Below are 16,888 nucleotides of genomic sequence, written 5' to 3' on the forward strand. Positions count from 1 at the left end.
CTGTGTGAATCTGCAGGGCTCTTTCCTTGGAATAACCACATTAATTGCTGCATTCGTAACTTTACAGTATGACAGGTGACACAAAATCATCCGGTCAGCGCGGTCCGAGTGTGCCGGGATGGGAGAACTCCGGGGATTGTTACAGATCTCATCACATGCACGATAAATCTTCCCATTAAGTGCCTGCAACAGCACACTGGTAATTGATATCAATGTAGTTAAGGTGGTGCTGTGACACATTTACTGTGCCGGTGTATTGGTCAGCTGTGTTTTATGTGCTCTGGTGGCTGCTGTGTGAACGAGGGTCACCTACGGGCCTCGTGAATCCTTAAACAGCTGCTCCGTGCCGTTTGGCTGGCTGACGGCGAGAGTCGGGCCGTTTGTTATAGGACGTCACCGATGTGTCTGCAAAGCAGTGTGGCGAACATCTGTTGTGTGTAAAGAACAATGCTGTGAAGTGCAAACACATTTGCATATGTATAGATTCCTCGTCCTCCTGTAAAAGAGGTCTTGGAGTATCAGCATTTTGGGGAGACGCAGGAAAAAACACCCAGTAAAAATGATTACGTGCAAGAAATGCAAATGATTCCAATGAAATATGCTGTTTTAATTAACTATGGCCTTTTTGTCTCCACTGTAAATGATTTTCCTTATGCTTAAAGTTCATTTAGTAAGCATGAATTAATAATGTTAAAATAAATGTTGGTCTTTTTGTTCTCGCTGCTTTAGGTGCACGAGAGGTGGTGATCAGATGTCCCCTCAATCACATACAGTGTACCGGGACAAAAAAATGCATCCACTTCAACAAACTGTGTAACGGGGCTCGAGATTGTGAAGACGGCTACGATGAAGGAGTTCACTGTCGAGGTAAGAGTTAACGGTGTTTTCACATTCCCTTTGCCTTGGGTTTGAGAATACATAAATTAATAAGTATCCTCATTATCGCGGTAATTAGTCAGATCACACTCATCATATTGGGATTATTAAGATTGTGGAATTTACTTTACCCGTTGAGTCAGTATTGGATTTGTATAATAGCTGCGGAAAATGCTTCACTTTTATTTCGTGCTAATTTGCTTTGCATTAGAGATTAATTATTTAAACTACGGCCATTTAAATGTGCTTTTCCTCCATTATGGAAGTTTGAGGATAATTTTCACATTCAAACCGACGTGCACTGTTAAACTCATAAGTTTTAACTGCAGACATGAATCTGTGAAACAGTGCTTCGAGCTGGCACGTTGGAACTTTTTGGGTGAAACTGCACCAAGGTGACTTTCTATCATCCACGCTGTCAGAGCAGGCAAGAGAAACAGCGGGACGGTAACACCAGGTGTTGTGTTGTACACAAGTTTTTTGTTGTTGCTCACTTTCTTAGCTGCTATGGACACCTGGCTTCTGTGATAAGGCAGCATTTGCCTCATGATTGGTGCAGTCTTGGCACAACAGTAGCTGCTGTCTGGCTGCTACTGCTACACCACCTTTTCTGACCTGTAAGACAGTCAGAGTCATGCTGGGCTTTGTCTCTGTTAGTGATGGGTCGTTCGCGAACGAAATGGCTCTTAGAGCCGGCTCTTTGAAGTGAACGACGCGAGCCGGCTCCTTATTGGGAGCCGTGAGGTTTTTTTTTTCTTTCTCTCACCCTCTCTCTCGCCCTTTTTTCCGCTAAACTCCGCACGCGCGGCCTGTACTTTGCGCTGGGCAGAGGGGGGAGGGGCGTTAGTTACACTCGCAGCAACACAGGAGCAGAGCCAGAGAGAAAGAGAGCGAGGGACAACAACGTCACATTAGAAAGGTATAGTAATCATCCACTATTTTCAGTTGCAGATGATAAAGGATTCAGAAATCATGCAGGCCCATATGACAGAGAATGTGCATCTTCTTTTTGTTTTAATATTTTAATTTATATTTAATTGTGTTGTGGTTTGCAGTGTTTTGTGTTGTTTCACGTTAAATTTGTTTAAAAGGAAAAAGCTGAAAATTTAAATAGTTAAAAATTTAAAATGTAAATAGTTGTTTTTTGTATTATATGATTTATTTATTACATTTTATGTGGAGTGAATAAATAAAGTATATTTATGGTGGCCCTTAGAGACAAAGGAGTACAAACTCCAAAACACGTACAAACTCCTAAGCATGTACAAAGTCCAAAACACGTACAAAAGACAACAGAAGTGCTCCAGGATGCTAGGGTCCAGTGTTGAGCTTTTGTTACTTAGTGGCTACACAAGCCAGGAAGTATCAACAACCGGATTTGGTGTGTGGTAATAACGGGTAAATGAACTTTTTTTTTTTTTAATTATTTGAATAAATATGAGTGCTTGTCTATAAATACACAAACAATACACACATGCTTTCAGTTGTGTAATTTAAGTGATCTGGGTAGCTCTGTTTTGGAAGTTCAGTAAACGCTAGAAATGTGTTTTGGAGTTTGTACGTGCTTTGTCTCTAGGGGCCATATATAAACATATATAAATAAAACCACTTTTTTTACATTAGTAATTCCTTTTTTGCATAATTTTATATTATTGTTAATGATTAAATATTTAAAGCAACAAAACAACCTGAAGAGCCGGTTCGGAGCCGAAAGAGCCGGCTCTTTTTAGTGAGCCGAGCCGAAAGAGCCGGATCTCTAAAAAGAGCCGGAAATCCCATCACTAGTCTCTGTGTGAGTGCTAGGTGCAAGGAAGTGGTAGCTTCTGACTCTGAGCTGTGAAGACTGAAAATGTCTTGTTGTTCGCACGAGGCACAAAACTCGACAGTATGCTCACACTAAACAGTAATTGTGTTGTTTTTGAAATTAAGCCCTTTTTAGCCCTCTGTACTTCAGCATAATTATGCTAGAATCTTTTTTCCAGAAATAAGAGGAAATGGGAAAAACACTGTAAACACCTCAATTTAGCTAAAAAAAAAAAGAAGCTACTGGTAAGTTGCTGTTATAAGATAATTTTAATTTGCAAACACAAAACCTTTTCCAAGCTATATATGAGCAGGATTTGTAAATTTAATTTTCATCATCTTCCTCTTCCCTCACCCCAACCAATCACAGCAGATGGCCCCGCCCCTCCCTGAGCCTGGTTCTGCTGGTGGTTTCTTCCTGTTAAAAGGGAGTTTTTCCTTCCCACTGTCGCCAAAGTGCTGCTCATAGGGGGTCATATGATTGTTGGGTTTTTCTCTGTATGTATTATTGTAGGGTCTACCTTACAATATAAAGCACCTCAAGGTGACTGTTGTTATGATTTGGTGCTGTATAAATAAAATTGAATTAAACTGAATTCTCCTTCCTCACCTCCACCGTATCCTCTTCCTCCTCACCTGAAATCTCGTCTCCTGAACTGAAGTCGGGAGTGTCCATAAGCATTCAATTCAGTTTTATTTATATGGCATCAAATCACAAAAGTCGCCTCAAGAAGCTTCATTTGATCATACTGTAAAGACCCTACACTGATAAAGAGAAAAACCCAACAATCATATGACCCCCTATGAGCAAGCACTTGGAGACAGTGGGAAGGAAAAACTCCCTTTTAACAGGAAGAAACTTCCAGCAGCCATCTGCTGCCACTGGTTGTAGCTCCTGATATTGTGGCAGTTAGTGATTGTCACCACATTAGACAGGTAACTATAAGAGCTGGTTATAAGCTAATGTTATGCTAGCTTCTGTCTCTTTATACATGTCATACAAACGGCTAAACCTGTCATTTTTAAGGTGTAACCTAACATTGAAGCTTAAATATTCATGCTAGGATAAGACTTGGTTTGGACTTGAAAACAAAAGTACGATCCAGCTGTAACAGCACAGCTCGCTGCTCTGGCTTGTGTTTGTGAGCTACACAATGCTATTAAGGGGTGACACGTTATTGCCGATTATCTGCACAGCAAACTAAAACGAGGGGTCTGAAACCCCTGGTCTGATACTGTTTTGTTGTGTGTGTGTGTGTCATGTCAGACTTAATGAAAATACAAAAGGCCACCTGGGAGATATGCTCAAGTCAGCACTAGCAGCGCACATAGGGACGGTTTTGCAGGCTCAGGTATCTCCTGCCATACTGGTGCTAAAGTGTGTCAACAAATGCAGAAAAATGGCAGTTAATCCATCGGTGCTGGGAGGACAAGGTGATAAAAATCTATCAGCTGCTAAATCTTCTACTTGATTCTACGACTGTGTGTAGTGTGTTTAAGGGAAGGAGTGGATGAGCAGGGTGTGTGGTCAGTTTGACTTTCCTGCATTTTGAACAAAGCTTTAAACCTTTTTTTTAAACTCTGTACAGAACAAAGAGTAACTACAAAGTATTTTTAAACATTCAGCTTTTCTGCCAATTTAAAAAAGATACAAAGTACTGAAAGTATCAGTCACACAGACGTGTTATGGGGGTCCTGATTCATTAACTCCATGTATCTCCTACAGTAAGCAGTCCCTATAATATTTTTAGACTGGTCTTTTCTGGCTCATTTCAAATCTAATTAGCCTTTATGTCCATTTTCCAAATTATTATTTATCTTAACTTTTAAGGGCTTCAGTAAAGACTTCTATATATATGAAGGAGCTCCTGCATGTTATTTTATTTTGTATATTACACAAGTCATTATGTGGTTTTACAGATCATTGTTTCAAGGCCTCCTACGGACACTTAAAAAACATTATTTTTTCCTATAGCTAAAAATGCAGGATGAATGAAGTAGCAATGCCCAGAAGCATGGAAACACACTCTTTCATGCAGTGGCTTAATTTGAATGTACTGCTTTGCATTTCAAGTTTCTGAACAGTGTGTTGGAGTCAGGATGTCAGGTATTTTAAATCCCACTCCCACTGTGCTTTTCATGTCTCACAATTTCTCTCTGACATTAATGAGAACATTTTATTAGCCTGCTTTCACCATCAACACAACAGATGGCAAACAGGTGAAGTGTGTTTAGGAAACTTATACAGCACATGTGAGCGTTTCTGTGTAGCTCATCAGAACTGCCCACGATGCACCTGGATTTACTGTTTTAGTTATGAGCACAGATGGGCAGTAACGCGAGAAGATGTGTTTGAGGTGTGAGTTAATGAGTTAACAAGTAATCGGATTACCTAGTACTGTAATCTGATTACTTTTTTCAAGTAGCTTGTAAAATAAGGGATTACTATTGCCGGGCAAACCCCCACCAGCCCCACTCCTGCTAAACAGGTGATTTAAGAGACACTGAATCTTTGATTTTATTTATTTTTTACTGAGTTTTACTTGAATCTATTTGAAAGAGTGAGTGTAAACACACACAAAAAATATTTTATATGCTGCAATATGCAGGAAATAGGTTTACATGTTAAACACATTTCTTCCAGTCAGAGACAGTTGCATATAATAATAATAATAATAATTTAATTTTCACTTGATGCATGAAGTTAAAAGATGAAAACTAATAAAAAAATGTAGAAAATAGACTTTTTCATTTGATTTAATTTTATATCATTGATTACGCAGAAAAACAGCTGAAAGGTCTGTTGTTTTATTACATATTCAGGTTGTGTATCATGTTTTTAAAGGTAATAAAGTAGCTAATTACTTTTGAAAATAAGTAATCAGTAAAGTAACTGGATTACTTTCTTGGAGAAGTAATCAGTAATTAGTAACTAATTACTATTTTCAAGTAACTTGACCGACACTGCTCATGAGTTAACAGGGTTGACAGGTAACTTGATACAAAATCAGCAAATATGATGAAAAATGATGCTTGTTTGTTATTGTTGTCTTGAGTTATCCATGTCTAACATTAAATGAATCACTACAAAAATAAAATTACATAAAAAATATTTATATTTTTAAATAAAACAAAATTATTTGCTTATTGCTACAAATTCTACATAAAACACATTACCTTACGTGACAAATCCCAGGGTCTTTTTTTTGAGGGGGATATAAAATATAATGGATATTGTTCTTTTTTTAATTAAAAAAAAGTTGTAGAAAGTGTGGTATTTTAGTGGCATTCAGCATGAGCAGGAACTTCAATAGTGTGCCCTGCAGCTGTATGGAAATGTATCCCATTAACTGTAATGTCATGTGCTAATGATGTTAGACAGAGGAGGAGAGATACACAGTGAAAAGAGCTGGACATCCCAACTGATACTAAAGATAATCCAAATGGCAAAGTTTACCTCTGAATGGTGAGATAGTTAAATAAAAATGCAAAAGGAAACAACAGCACAAACACTTAGATTAGTTGGTTGAGGCCTAGCAGACATCAGTCAAAGCAGCCAGGCCTCAAAGGCTTCCAGTATCCAAACGGATGAGTGGGTTACAATCAAAAAGCAATATCAATAAAAGCCAAAACCTTTTACTTAGACGAGCCAGTAACATGCTTTTTGATTCAGTTTTAGTGGGTACTTTAATATTGGAGTGACACTTTTGAAGTCTGCCTCAAGTGACCAATAGAGGAACTGCAGTTACGGGTACTTCAGGTAGCTACTTGGTTTTGCAGATCATCATTTTAAAAAGGATTTTCTAGTTTTGTCGAGGATGAAGACAGCCCTGATGAGGAAGACTACTGCATTCCAGATACCTTGGAAGTTGAAACTCTGGTGTGACATTGAGTGCGTTCTGGTAGCAAAGTTGGAAAAGCAAAGATATACAGACAAATCCCAGGGTCGAGACCAGCAGGAGACACAAACCTCAGGGCTCACAACCTTCAGTATTCCTGGTACTAACTCGGATAAATGGGAAGCTTGTGTCAGGAAAAGCATGCGCTGTAAAATGGAACATCCACTGTGGTGACCTCTTCAAACATAAGCGAGCAGCTGAAAGTAGCTTTTCTTCAAATTAAGATGTTTTAGTGTTTCTCCTCTGATGTTATGCTGCACATCATTTATCAGTGAACATGTTTCGTGGCATCTTTGTGTTGTAAATTCCTTCAGAAGGCACTATCTGATAGTTTGTGTAAGAGCGTGTGATCGGACTACAAACACTTCACCTCTTAATGCAGCCGTGCTGTCGGCTGCTTTCAACACATCCTGGCCTCAAGGAATAAAAAGAATGACTCTTTCTCAGTGAATAAATCAGTCCTGCATGAAAAATACATCTATTTATTAAATAATTAATGCATTCATTATTTTTCACATTTCTTTCTTTCTTTTCCTTTTTTAAACTTGCCTTTTTGCAATAACATAAGCCGTTATGCTTCGTCTGTGTTTACACTGTACCGGATGCTCAGTCCCACACGGACACACCAGACTCAAGCAGGAGAAATTGAGGTCACCAAAGAGAAGTTTTAGACAGCCAGCTGTGTTTCTTAAAACTTTTTCCCCCTGCCTTTCTTGCCCACCTCTTATGAATATACATGCCGACGTCCCGGGAGGCCTCGGTATGAAGGTGCCCATATGGAAAACCACCAAACTCTTTTAGCTCACCTTCAGGAAACCTGCTCATTCTTAATCGTATGCTCACGGTTGTGCCGTTAGTCTCTGAAGTCTCTGCTGTTTGCACCGAGGAAGACAAATGTCAGACTTAAATAAACAGAATTCAACTTGTGGCTTCATATGTTATCTTTAGGGCGGTCCCAGAAAGCAAACGCTGTCTTCTTTAAATGAATGTGGCGAAAAAGACAAAAGGCTTAAAGCTAAAGTAAAGTTGTATCCATTTGTGTTTAGGTTAAATATTATTATTCAGAAATTAAATCATGCTTAATATCACAGTGATTATTTTTGTCTTTGCCTGTGGGAGTTTCAAGCAGTTTAAGAGAAACATCACTTCTAAACTCTTCGGTTGATGCGTTTCATCTCAGAGGGAGATTTGACACTTTATGGTGATGACACATTAACAGCAGCATCATCAAAGATCGTCGATAGACTGATGCCAGCTCAGTGCTGCCGCTGCTGTGTTGATATCTAAATAAAGTACAGTAACGTAACCAAAAAGTAACACCCAGCCACCTTTTCCTTACACTTTGTTTGCCATTCATCTCAACAGTTTGTTTATATTTTGAGTTCAAATTCTGAAATTGGTTTAAATTTGATCAGAAAGTCTGGTGTTTTGTCAGATTAATGCCTTCCTTAGCTATTGTCTGAGTTCTGAGGATGAGCTTTTTTAAATTGGATGTTATCTTTTATAGCTTATTGAGACAGCGTTGATCGATTGATCCATAGACTGAAACATTCTGAGAAATCAAACGCTCTGCCTTAATTATAAGTCAACAAAACTTTAATGTACACATTTTTTCCATCAAGACAAAATCAGCTGAAGGTTTAATGACTCAGACACAGGTGACCAAAAATAATCATAGCCTGTTTTCATGCCTGTATGAACACGGACGCAGAGTTATGGGATCGATTTCAGTGTTTGCCCATCATGTGCCCTTGGCTGTACACATCATGGTGCTACAATAAAACGGGATTTGCATATACGTAAATTGTGGTGCAATACTCTCCAGTAAAATTAGATGCTAGGATGAGTTATTATTATTCCCTCCTTCATGTGAAAAACAGCACAAAGCCTGAAGCAGTATTTTGTATATCGATTTAAAGTGGCAATGCATTTAACAGGTTAGCACTTTTACAGTAGGAGGGTTGTGGGTACAGGATGTGTGGTGGGCTGGAGCCCTGCTGTGGGGAGTGTTTATGCTCTCTGACAGTCCAAAGACATCTTATTCAGATTAACTGGGGATTCTAAAAGTGGGGATGCAAGTGAATGGTTGTCTGTCTCTCTGTATTAGCTGTACAAGCTTGGATGATAGCTATGAAATGCTAATCACTCTAATGATTGTATTACTGCTGTAAGCTAAAATTTTCTGATCATATATATATATATATATATATATATATATATATATATATATATATATATATATATACACAGTGGGGCAAAAAAGTATTTAGTCAGCCACCGATTGTGCAAGTTCCCCCACTTAAAATGATGACAGAGGTCAGTAATTTGCACCAGAGGTACACTTCAACTGTGAGAGACAGAATGTGAAAAAAAAATCCATGAATTCACATGGTAGGATTTGTAAAGAATTTATTCGTAAATCAGGGTGGAAAATAAGTATTTGGTCAATAACAAAAATACAACTCAATACTTTGTAACATAACCTTTGTTGGCAATAACAGAGGTCAAACGTTTACTATAGGTCTTTACCAGGTTTGCACACACAGTAGCTGGTGTTTTGGCCCATTCCTCCATGCAGATCTTCTCAAGAGCAGTGATGTTTTGGGGCTGTCGCCGAGCAACACGGACTTTCAACTCCCGCCACAGATTTATATATATATATATATATATATATACACATATATATATATATATATATATATATATATATATATATATATATATATATATACATACATACATACATATATGTATATATATATATATATATATATACATATATATATGTATGTGTATATATATATGTATGTATATATATATATATATATATATATATATATATATATATATATATATATGTGTGTATATATATGTGTATATGTATATATATATATATATATATATATATATATATATGTATATATCAGTGTTTCTACACCATCTATTCTGGTTCTGCTGCGCCACAGTTAGCGTCATAGCAAGTTGTTAGCTGCTACAGTCTCAACAAATCCTCTGGTGGAAACCCGGAACAGTCGGTAATAACAGACAATGATCTCCCTTTGGAAGCTGTTGCTACATGGCAAACATTAGCATTAAAAGCTTTGATCTTCCCAGTCTAGAAGAAATGTTCATCACCATTCTCATTTAGTCCTTTAGTCTCCAGCTGTCTCCAGCAGTAGGAAGCTGCTGTGATGCATTCTTGTATAGTTCTGAATTTCATGGTTTCTTTCTGGGAGTTGATGCTGCGGATGACGGGCATTGTTTGCTTGTTCTTCTGCACTGCACTGACTCTAAACCATCTTGTGGTACAAATTAATATTAGACAACAGTTTGACCATTAATTCACTTGTTATAACACAATAAATCGCTATTTGTCCAAAGCTGTACAGGTTCCTTTAAATGCTTTCAAATAATCTGAGCTGCTCTTAAAGAGATGTGTCTATAGGAGGACAGGCGGTTCCCAACTTCTTTTACTTCCACTGACATTTAAGCAACACATTAACTACTTAAGTACTATGCTACATTTATCCCCGAGTTATCTCGACCCACACCATTACATTAATCATCAACAGCTTTATTTAGTAATAGCTCATCATTACTTGACATTTACAGCCGAATCGGTTCATTTGTTGATAACAAAGTGCGGCGCAGAAAAAATAGTCACACGGAAAACAGGTCGATTTGAATATCAAAAACAGCACACAATAGATATAATTCATGCTTTGTTGAGATCCCAGTCTCAGTGGAGCCCTGTGAAGCTAGCTCAGACAGCATAAGTCCCCCAATAACTTCATTCACATACTGAATACACATGCAGCAGTCAGGCCCTACTCTAATATAGCGTTCTGTTTAATCTGCCATGCATGTGCTGAATCTCTCATTGCCAGTGAAAGAGCTTCTTCAATCATTTAACCCACTGCTGGCACACAGTGCTGCTTCTCACTCTTCCATATCATCCTTCTGTGGGCTCCGATTCTCAGCTTTGCCCCCACTAGGAAAGTTTGCCGGGTCTCAATTTCTCTCCTTTGTGCTAAGCCTATGTTCTCTTAGGGAGAGATCAGTGTTCTGTGTCATCTGTCTCATGTGTCATTCATAATGTGTAATGTGTAGTACAATATTTATATTGTGTAATTATCTCTATATGAATCTGCATTTGTTAAAATATGCAGATTTTAATCCTTCTGTTTCAGCGAGGGTTGTGTATAAACCAACTGCTGCATCAATCAAGACAACAGAATAACATTAAGCTTAATGCATTATTGTAACTTCTCCCTGGGAGCTCAGTCAGTGTTCATGAAAAATGAACCGGTCCCCGATGACTAACACACTGGGTGTGTATCTTTAACGTCACAGCTCTCGCACAGATAAGCCAGGAGTGTTCCAAAATCTTTTATTTTGAAAGTTCTGAAGCTTCTCTATACGTTTCCTGCGTCGTTCTTCCTGCCCTCCTCACCTGCTGTGTGGAAGGTGATGCAGGTTCCATAAAAAGTAGACTGGATGCTATTTTAACCAAAGAGCTGCTCCTGCGAGGCTTCAGCCGGCGCCTCCGGTGGAATCTCACACATCGTCTTGAGTGGGCGTGATCATATGTGGCGGTTGCTTCGGTGGTGAAAGGTGGGGTACAACCTGGGTAGTTTACAGTCTATCGAGAAACAAAATATTGTGTTAGTATCATGTTATTTATGTTATCTGCATTAAAATATAAATTGTTATAGCAAGTTTTTAATTTTTTACCATCCTTAGATTCTGCTTTCGTTTAATCTTCAGCATTTGTCAAAAAACTTAAATAAAACTGCGGCGAGACCGAGAGGTTATAAGAAAATGTATTCAGATTACCTGAATAATCTGATCGTCTGCCATGACCCCTAATTGGCCTTGGGTAATGCCCCGCCCCTCCCTGAGCCTGGTTCTGCTGGAGGTTTCTTCCTGTTAAAAGGGAGTTTTTCCTTCCCACTGTCGCCAAAGTGCTGCTCATAGGGGGTCATATGATTGTTTCGTTTCTCTGTATTATTGTAAGGTCCTTACAATATAAAGTACCTGTGTGGCTGCTGTTATGATTTGGTGCTATATAAATAAATCTTTATTGAACTGAACGACTGACAGCCTGCCTGTTACTGACAGTCAGTGTTGGGAAGGATACTTTTAAAATGTATTCCATTACAGATTACAGATTACATGCCCCAAAATGTATTCTGTAACGTATTCCGTTACGTTACTCAATGAGAGTAACGTATTCTGAATACTTTGGATTACTTAATATATTATCATGCTGTTTACAACTACATGAATGTACTATTGCTGTGATTTATTACTGTTACTGAAGGTCCGCGGCTCCGAACCGTAGTAAAGGGACCTCTGGCTGATACGGTGGGTTCTGTGTCGGCTCGTAGCTGAAAACTAGCTTTACTTTGTTGTCTGGGTCAACTCTGCTAGCAGAGACAGAGAGAGGCGTTGAAAGGCTGCTCCAACAGAACTTATTGTTTCAGAGGAAAACACGAACACGGTGTACAGTCGAGTCTTAATAGCTTACTTACAGCTGGGCTCGTCAGGCTCTCTTCTTGGCTGCAGTGGTTATTATTATATTTACATGCTTCCAGCTCCCGTTTCTGCTCGATGACAGCTCGTACTTTTCCTTTTTCTCCCTCCCTCGCTCACAGACACATAACGTGTATGGCAGTCCATTCTCCCTGCAGCACGGACTACACTGCCCATGATGCTACATTCTTTAGAGCTATACCGGTAGCATTCTGCCTGTTAGCTTAGCACAACAACAACAGACGCTCTCTCACCCAGGAAACACGCATCACGTGTCACCCTGTAACCATGGCAACCGTAACGCTGCCGCCTGGAACAACAGAACGTAGCTGTCAAACAAAACCCAAACAGTCCTGACCCGCGACAATATGAAACAGGGAAGTACCGCCGTGTAATCCATTTATTTCAACAAAGTAACTGTATTCTAAATACCACCTTTTTAAACGGTAACTGTAACAGAATACAGTTACTCATATTTTGTATTTTAAATACGTAACGGCGGTACATGTATTCCGTTACTCCCCAACACTGTTGACAGTTTATAGTTAGACTTAATGTTTGACTGAGAAAACCAAAATACTGTCTTAAAAAAGCAGTAAAAACAACAATAAGCAGTCTTTACAAAAGGTTTATTAAACTCATAAAACATTGTAATGAATACATGGGAGATATTTTAAAAACTGTACTTCTGTAGTCTGTGGTAGGCTGAGGGTTAAGCTGGTGATTATTATTTCAAGCTGCTGTAATGGCAACTGTATCAGCAAACAACCTCAGCTGGAGCTAGTTATTGTTAATTTGTTGGAGAAACAACAAAAATAACTTATTGGCTGTCATGTCTGGCTACTGTGCTCGGTGCATGCTGGGTCCTGTGCTATTTTTGCTCACCAAAGAATGTTTCATGGAACAACAAAAAAGCCGCTCACTTGTGTTTGATGTTTGGCAAAGACGGATATATGAATTGGGTTATGTGTGTTGCTAAATGAGCAACAGGCTGATGAGTTTGGTTTTTAGGAGGTTTGGGGAGGCAGTCACGAGGTCCAGCAGCTCAAGAGATGTTGGGGATAAAAGATAGCGGTGAAGTGATTTCTCTCAATTTCGTCCTGGAGTGCTCAACACACTGCAGCTCGAGAGGATCCAATCAAGTGGAGAAAGCACGACCAAATACAGCTATAAGGGGCAAACATAGAAAACTCCAGCAAATGTGATGCAGATGCGAAAAAACGTGAAATACAGAAACACAAGTCAAGCACAGAAACTCAAAAGTACATTTGAAACATGCTGCAAATATAGAAATCACAGGCATAAACAAAAACGCTGTATATAACACAATTACAATGTTTCCAAGGGCCAATTAAAAGTAATGGATACAGCAGACACCCACTAGTTCCCATGGTGAGTCATGAGGTTGCCCAGATGTCCTATCCATTATTTGTGTCAGAAAATAGGATCAATTAATATTTACTTTTACAGTTTGCTTCGTTTAACTTTGTGTGCTGTGCTGTGCCATTTTACACCTTTGCAAATGTGCATTTTGTGCACCATTTTTCCAGCTTTAATAAAGGATTAGGATTCAACTTTATTGTTATTACACATGTATAAATACAGGGCAGAGAAATACAGTTTGCATCTAATCAGAAGTGCAATAGGAGCAGATCATATACAGATAAAGATAGTATAAAAGGTGGGAATAGTTATGTACAGATTATGTACAAATAAGTGAAGTATGCAGATGTTTATATTGCTATACAGATGTGCTACAGACAAATGTACAGATATACAGATGAACTGTATAGCATGCAGATGTTCTATATTGCTATACACACAAATATACAGATGTGCTACATATATACATATGTACTAGTTGGTTGCACGAGGATTTAAGCTCATGCAGTTAATTAAGAGACAGAATAACGTTCGTGGGATTGAATGCCTCTGCAGGTCTCTCTGTTACTTAGACAAGCAAAATATATTTTATTACTATTTCCAGATAAGTGACACCTATAAATACAACCTTTGAAATGTTAGAAGCACAACTAACACTTTTATTATCCATGCTGAGAATATTTTTTATAGACTTAAATTAAATTAGCCTTCAAATTATATTGGAATATGATAATAATATCTAAATACAGACTGAACCCTCTACGTCCTCACTGACTGCCAATCCTCTCATCCTTTGTTTAAATCAGACGTGGGCTCCTTGCTTCTTCGGTTTCAGGTGAAGTTGATTGATTTCAGGGTCAGGCTGCACCCAGACTACAAGGTTCAGGCCTTACATCCCTGCTTCTGTCTGAAAATGAGGCATGTGGCAGTGATATATGGGCTCTGGACGTTAAATGATTTAAATTTGTAATAACTAATAAACATTGTTACACATTGCTTTCAGTGGAGAGCAGATTTGAAGCTGTGCCGGTCTCATTCTGTGTCCGCCGGCAGGAATCATCCTCTGAGCGTTACAGTGACGAGGTGCGGATGCCTCTCCCGGCGCTCTGCGCTGACAAGCTCTTTAATGTATTTGATTCCCAAATATATAAATCTATTTCTGCTACGTAAGGGTAATCTGGACTTTTATGTAGCGATGATTTCTGTGTCATAGCACAACTTGTCAAAGGCGATGCGTTTGCCCTCTGCGCACCGATGTGAGTTATTGAGTTAATGTTGTTTCAGACTTACACTGGCTGAAAGCAGAAGAAAGAAATGTACGTATGTTCGTCTCTTTTCTCGAGCATTTCAAATCTGTCACTGAGATCAGCATCTTGGACTAATCCTGAAAATATTTGCATCTATTTTTTTTCCTATGTTTTCTGGTGATGAAGCTTTTTAAAAGAATAAACAGTGTCAAACATGATCTCTCCTCCCACCCTCTGTTTCTGAACAACGTTCAATTATCTCACTTGATTAACTTTTCATTACAACAAGCCAAACAAACAAACAAACAAACACTTTTCTCCAGGGTGAAGGAGTCTGTGATAAGTGATGCTCTTGTTCCAAAACGACTCGCCACAAACACGGCTCCACATTTTCAGCGTTTCTCAGTAGGTTGAAAATGTCCTGCCATCCAGCCTCATAGACTGTAACATATTAGCATATTTATTAAATTTTTGCCCCTCTAATGGACGGAACATTTGCAGTAAGTAGTCAAAGTGATCACTTTCCTCTCTGCTGTGCTACGGCAGTCCTTTCAGTGTTACCCTGCCACGCTGCACTCACTTTACCAGAAAATATGAGCTTGTAATTTTCTTCCAAACATCTGCTAAAGATATGTGCATTTGATGATTTGGAGGCTTCAAGGAATCTCAAGTGCCGTGTCAGGTTTCTTTTTGTTTTTTTTGGTTACAAGCGACTGTCAGGCCCACAACACAATATGTAAACAACTGCAGATATCAATAATCAATATTTCATGCGTCTCACTTTGTTATTCTACAGCCTGGCGAGATATTGTCAGTCATATCATTGCTCCCTCTAATGCGAGGAAACAATCTGGTGTCATCAAATACTATTACAGCAGATAATCTTCCTCAGAAGTGTTTAGAATTAAAATTTCATTGTTTGCTAGAAGATTTTGACACCCACACCGAGACGTTTCCTCCAATATTTAAGGGCATGTCAGAAGCCTGGCTGTGCACCAGTTCCCAAATCTCTCAGCAAATTGTGCTTTGAGGGATTAACGACGTTTACTGTCACATTTGAGCCCGAGTTTGAGATGCAGGATTACATTTGGATAAAAAAACCAAGCAGCTACAGTGTAAGTGCATTTATCTCTCAATTTCTAGGGAAAATTCCACCTTCTGCGCCACCCGGACAACTCCACGTCACATCAAAGCTGACACACTTAAGCTTCCCAGATAACTTTCTAAAGACTTGTCAATAAATCGTGTCACTGCAGTCATGGCACATCTTGCACAAATGTTATTTCCCCTGCACGCTTCTTGAATGTTTGAACCTGAGAGAATATATGACCCAATTTCACTGCTGTGGAATCAATCTTGTCACTCTTGCCACCTAGAGGATACCAACCACAGCGACAGAGACGAGTAACCGGCTAAGATCCTAATTTAAGCTTGGAAAATCACGAAAAGGTCCTTGAGCCAACTACGCTTTTACCTTTTGCGTTAGACGTGTCTACATTTGGTCCTGCATTACATACAGGCCCTCACTGCAAAGACGTTTCGGGGAAAGGCCACAGCGATCCCTAAAGGGAGGCCGTAATTATGCCAGATGGGGCGTTCTGACTTTCAGCCTCGGGTAAGTCTTCTCGTGCCCGTGGTGAGACTTGTTGTCAGTATTGGCAAAGGAACAGTGCCACACTCACCATTCATACTCTGCCATCTGTGTGTTGGAGTGTGGAGGCTGTGAGAAACTTCTGCTGGGCTAGCGGAGCGGACGGAGGCATGCCTTTGTGTTGGACTGATGAGCGGACGTACAAGTGGAATCAGAGGCAACCAAATACACCTCAGCATTGGGAAAAAGAAGGACAAAAAATGCTGAATCTGAGAGGATCATAACCAAACTAAACAGACTGAGCCTCCTCTGGGATACAAACAGTGTTTTTAAGTGAAGCATGATGTGAAAACAGATGGAATTAATTTTGTGCAATTGCTAGAATCATTGTGTTCGTACATGTGATTACTGCAAATTAGACCAGGCTTGCTGTTGTGTTTCAGAATGATGACAGTTGACATGTTTTACATTGATATATTTTAGTAATCATGAAGCACTAATGTGGTGCTAAAGTGGACAAACTCACAAGTAGTTTTGCTCATGTGAGCATAATT

General features: G+C 39.1%; 1 protein-coding gene across 7 annotated transcripts in view; it reads left to right on the forward strand.

Moving 5' to 3' along the window:
• lrp1bb (low density lipoprotein receptor-related protein 1Bb) overlaps positions 1-16,888 on the forward strand; it is a 387,404-nt gene that overhangs the window by 209,574 nt on the left and 160,942 nt on the right. For all 7 annotated transcript variants that reach the window (XM_085136443.1, XM_085136442.1, XM_085136445.1 and 4 more), the window contains one exon: positions 730-867. In XM_085136443.1, the coding sequence (XP_084992569.1) occupies positions 730-867 (138 nt within the window). The remainder of the gene's footprint in view (positions 1-729; positions 868-16,888) is intronic.

Source organism: Neolamprologus multifasciatus, chromosome 16 (genome assembly GCF_963576455.1).
Source record: "Neolamprologus multifasciatus chromosome 16, fNeoMul1.2, whole genome shotgun sequence".
Classification (NCBI taxonomy): Eukaryota; Metazoa; Chordata; class Actinopteri; order Cichliformes; family Cichlidae; genus Neolamprologus; species Neolamprologus multifasciatus.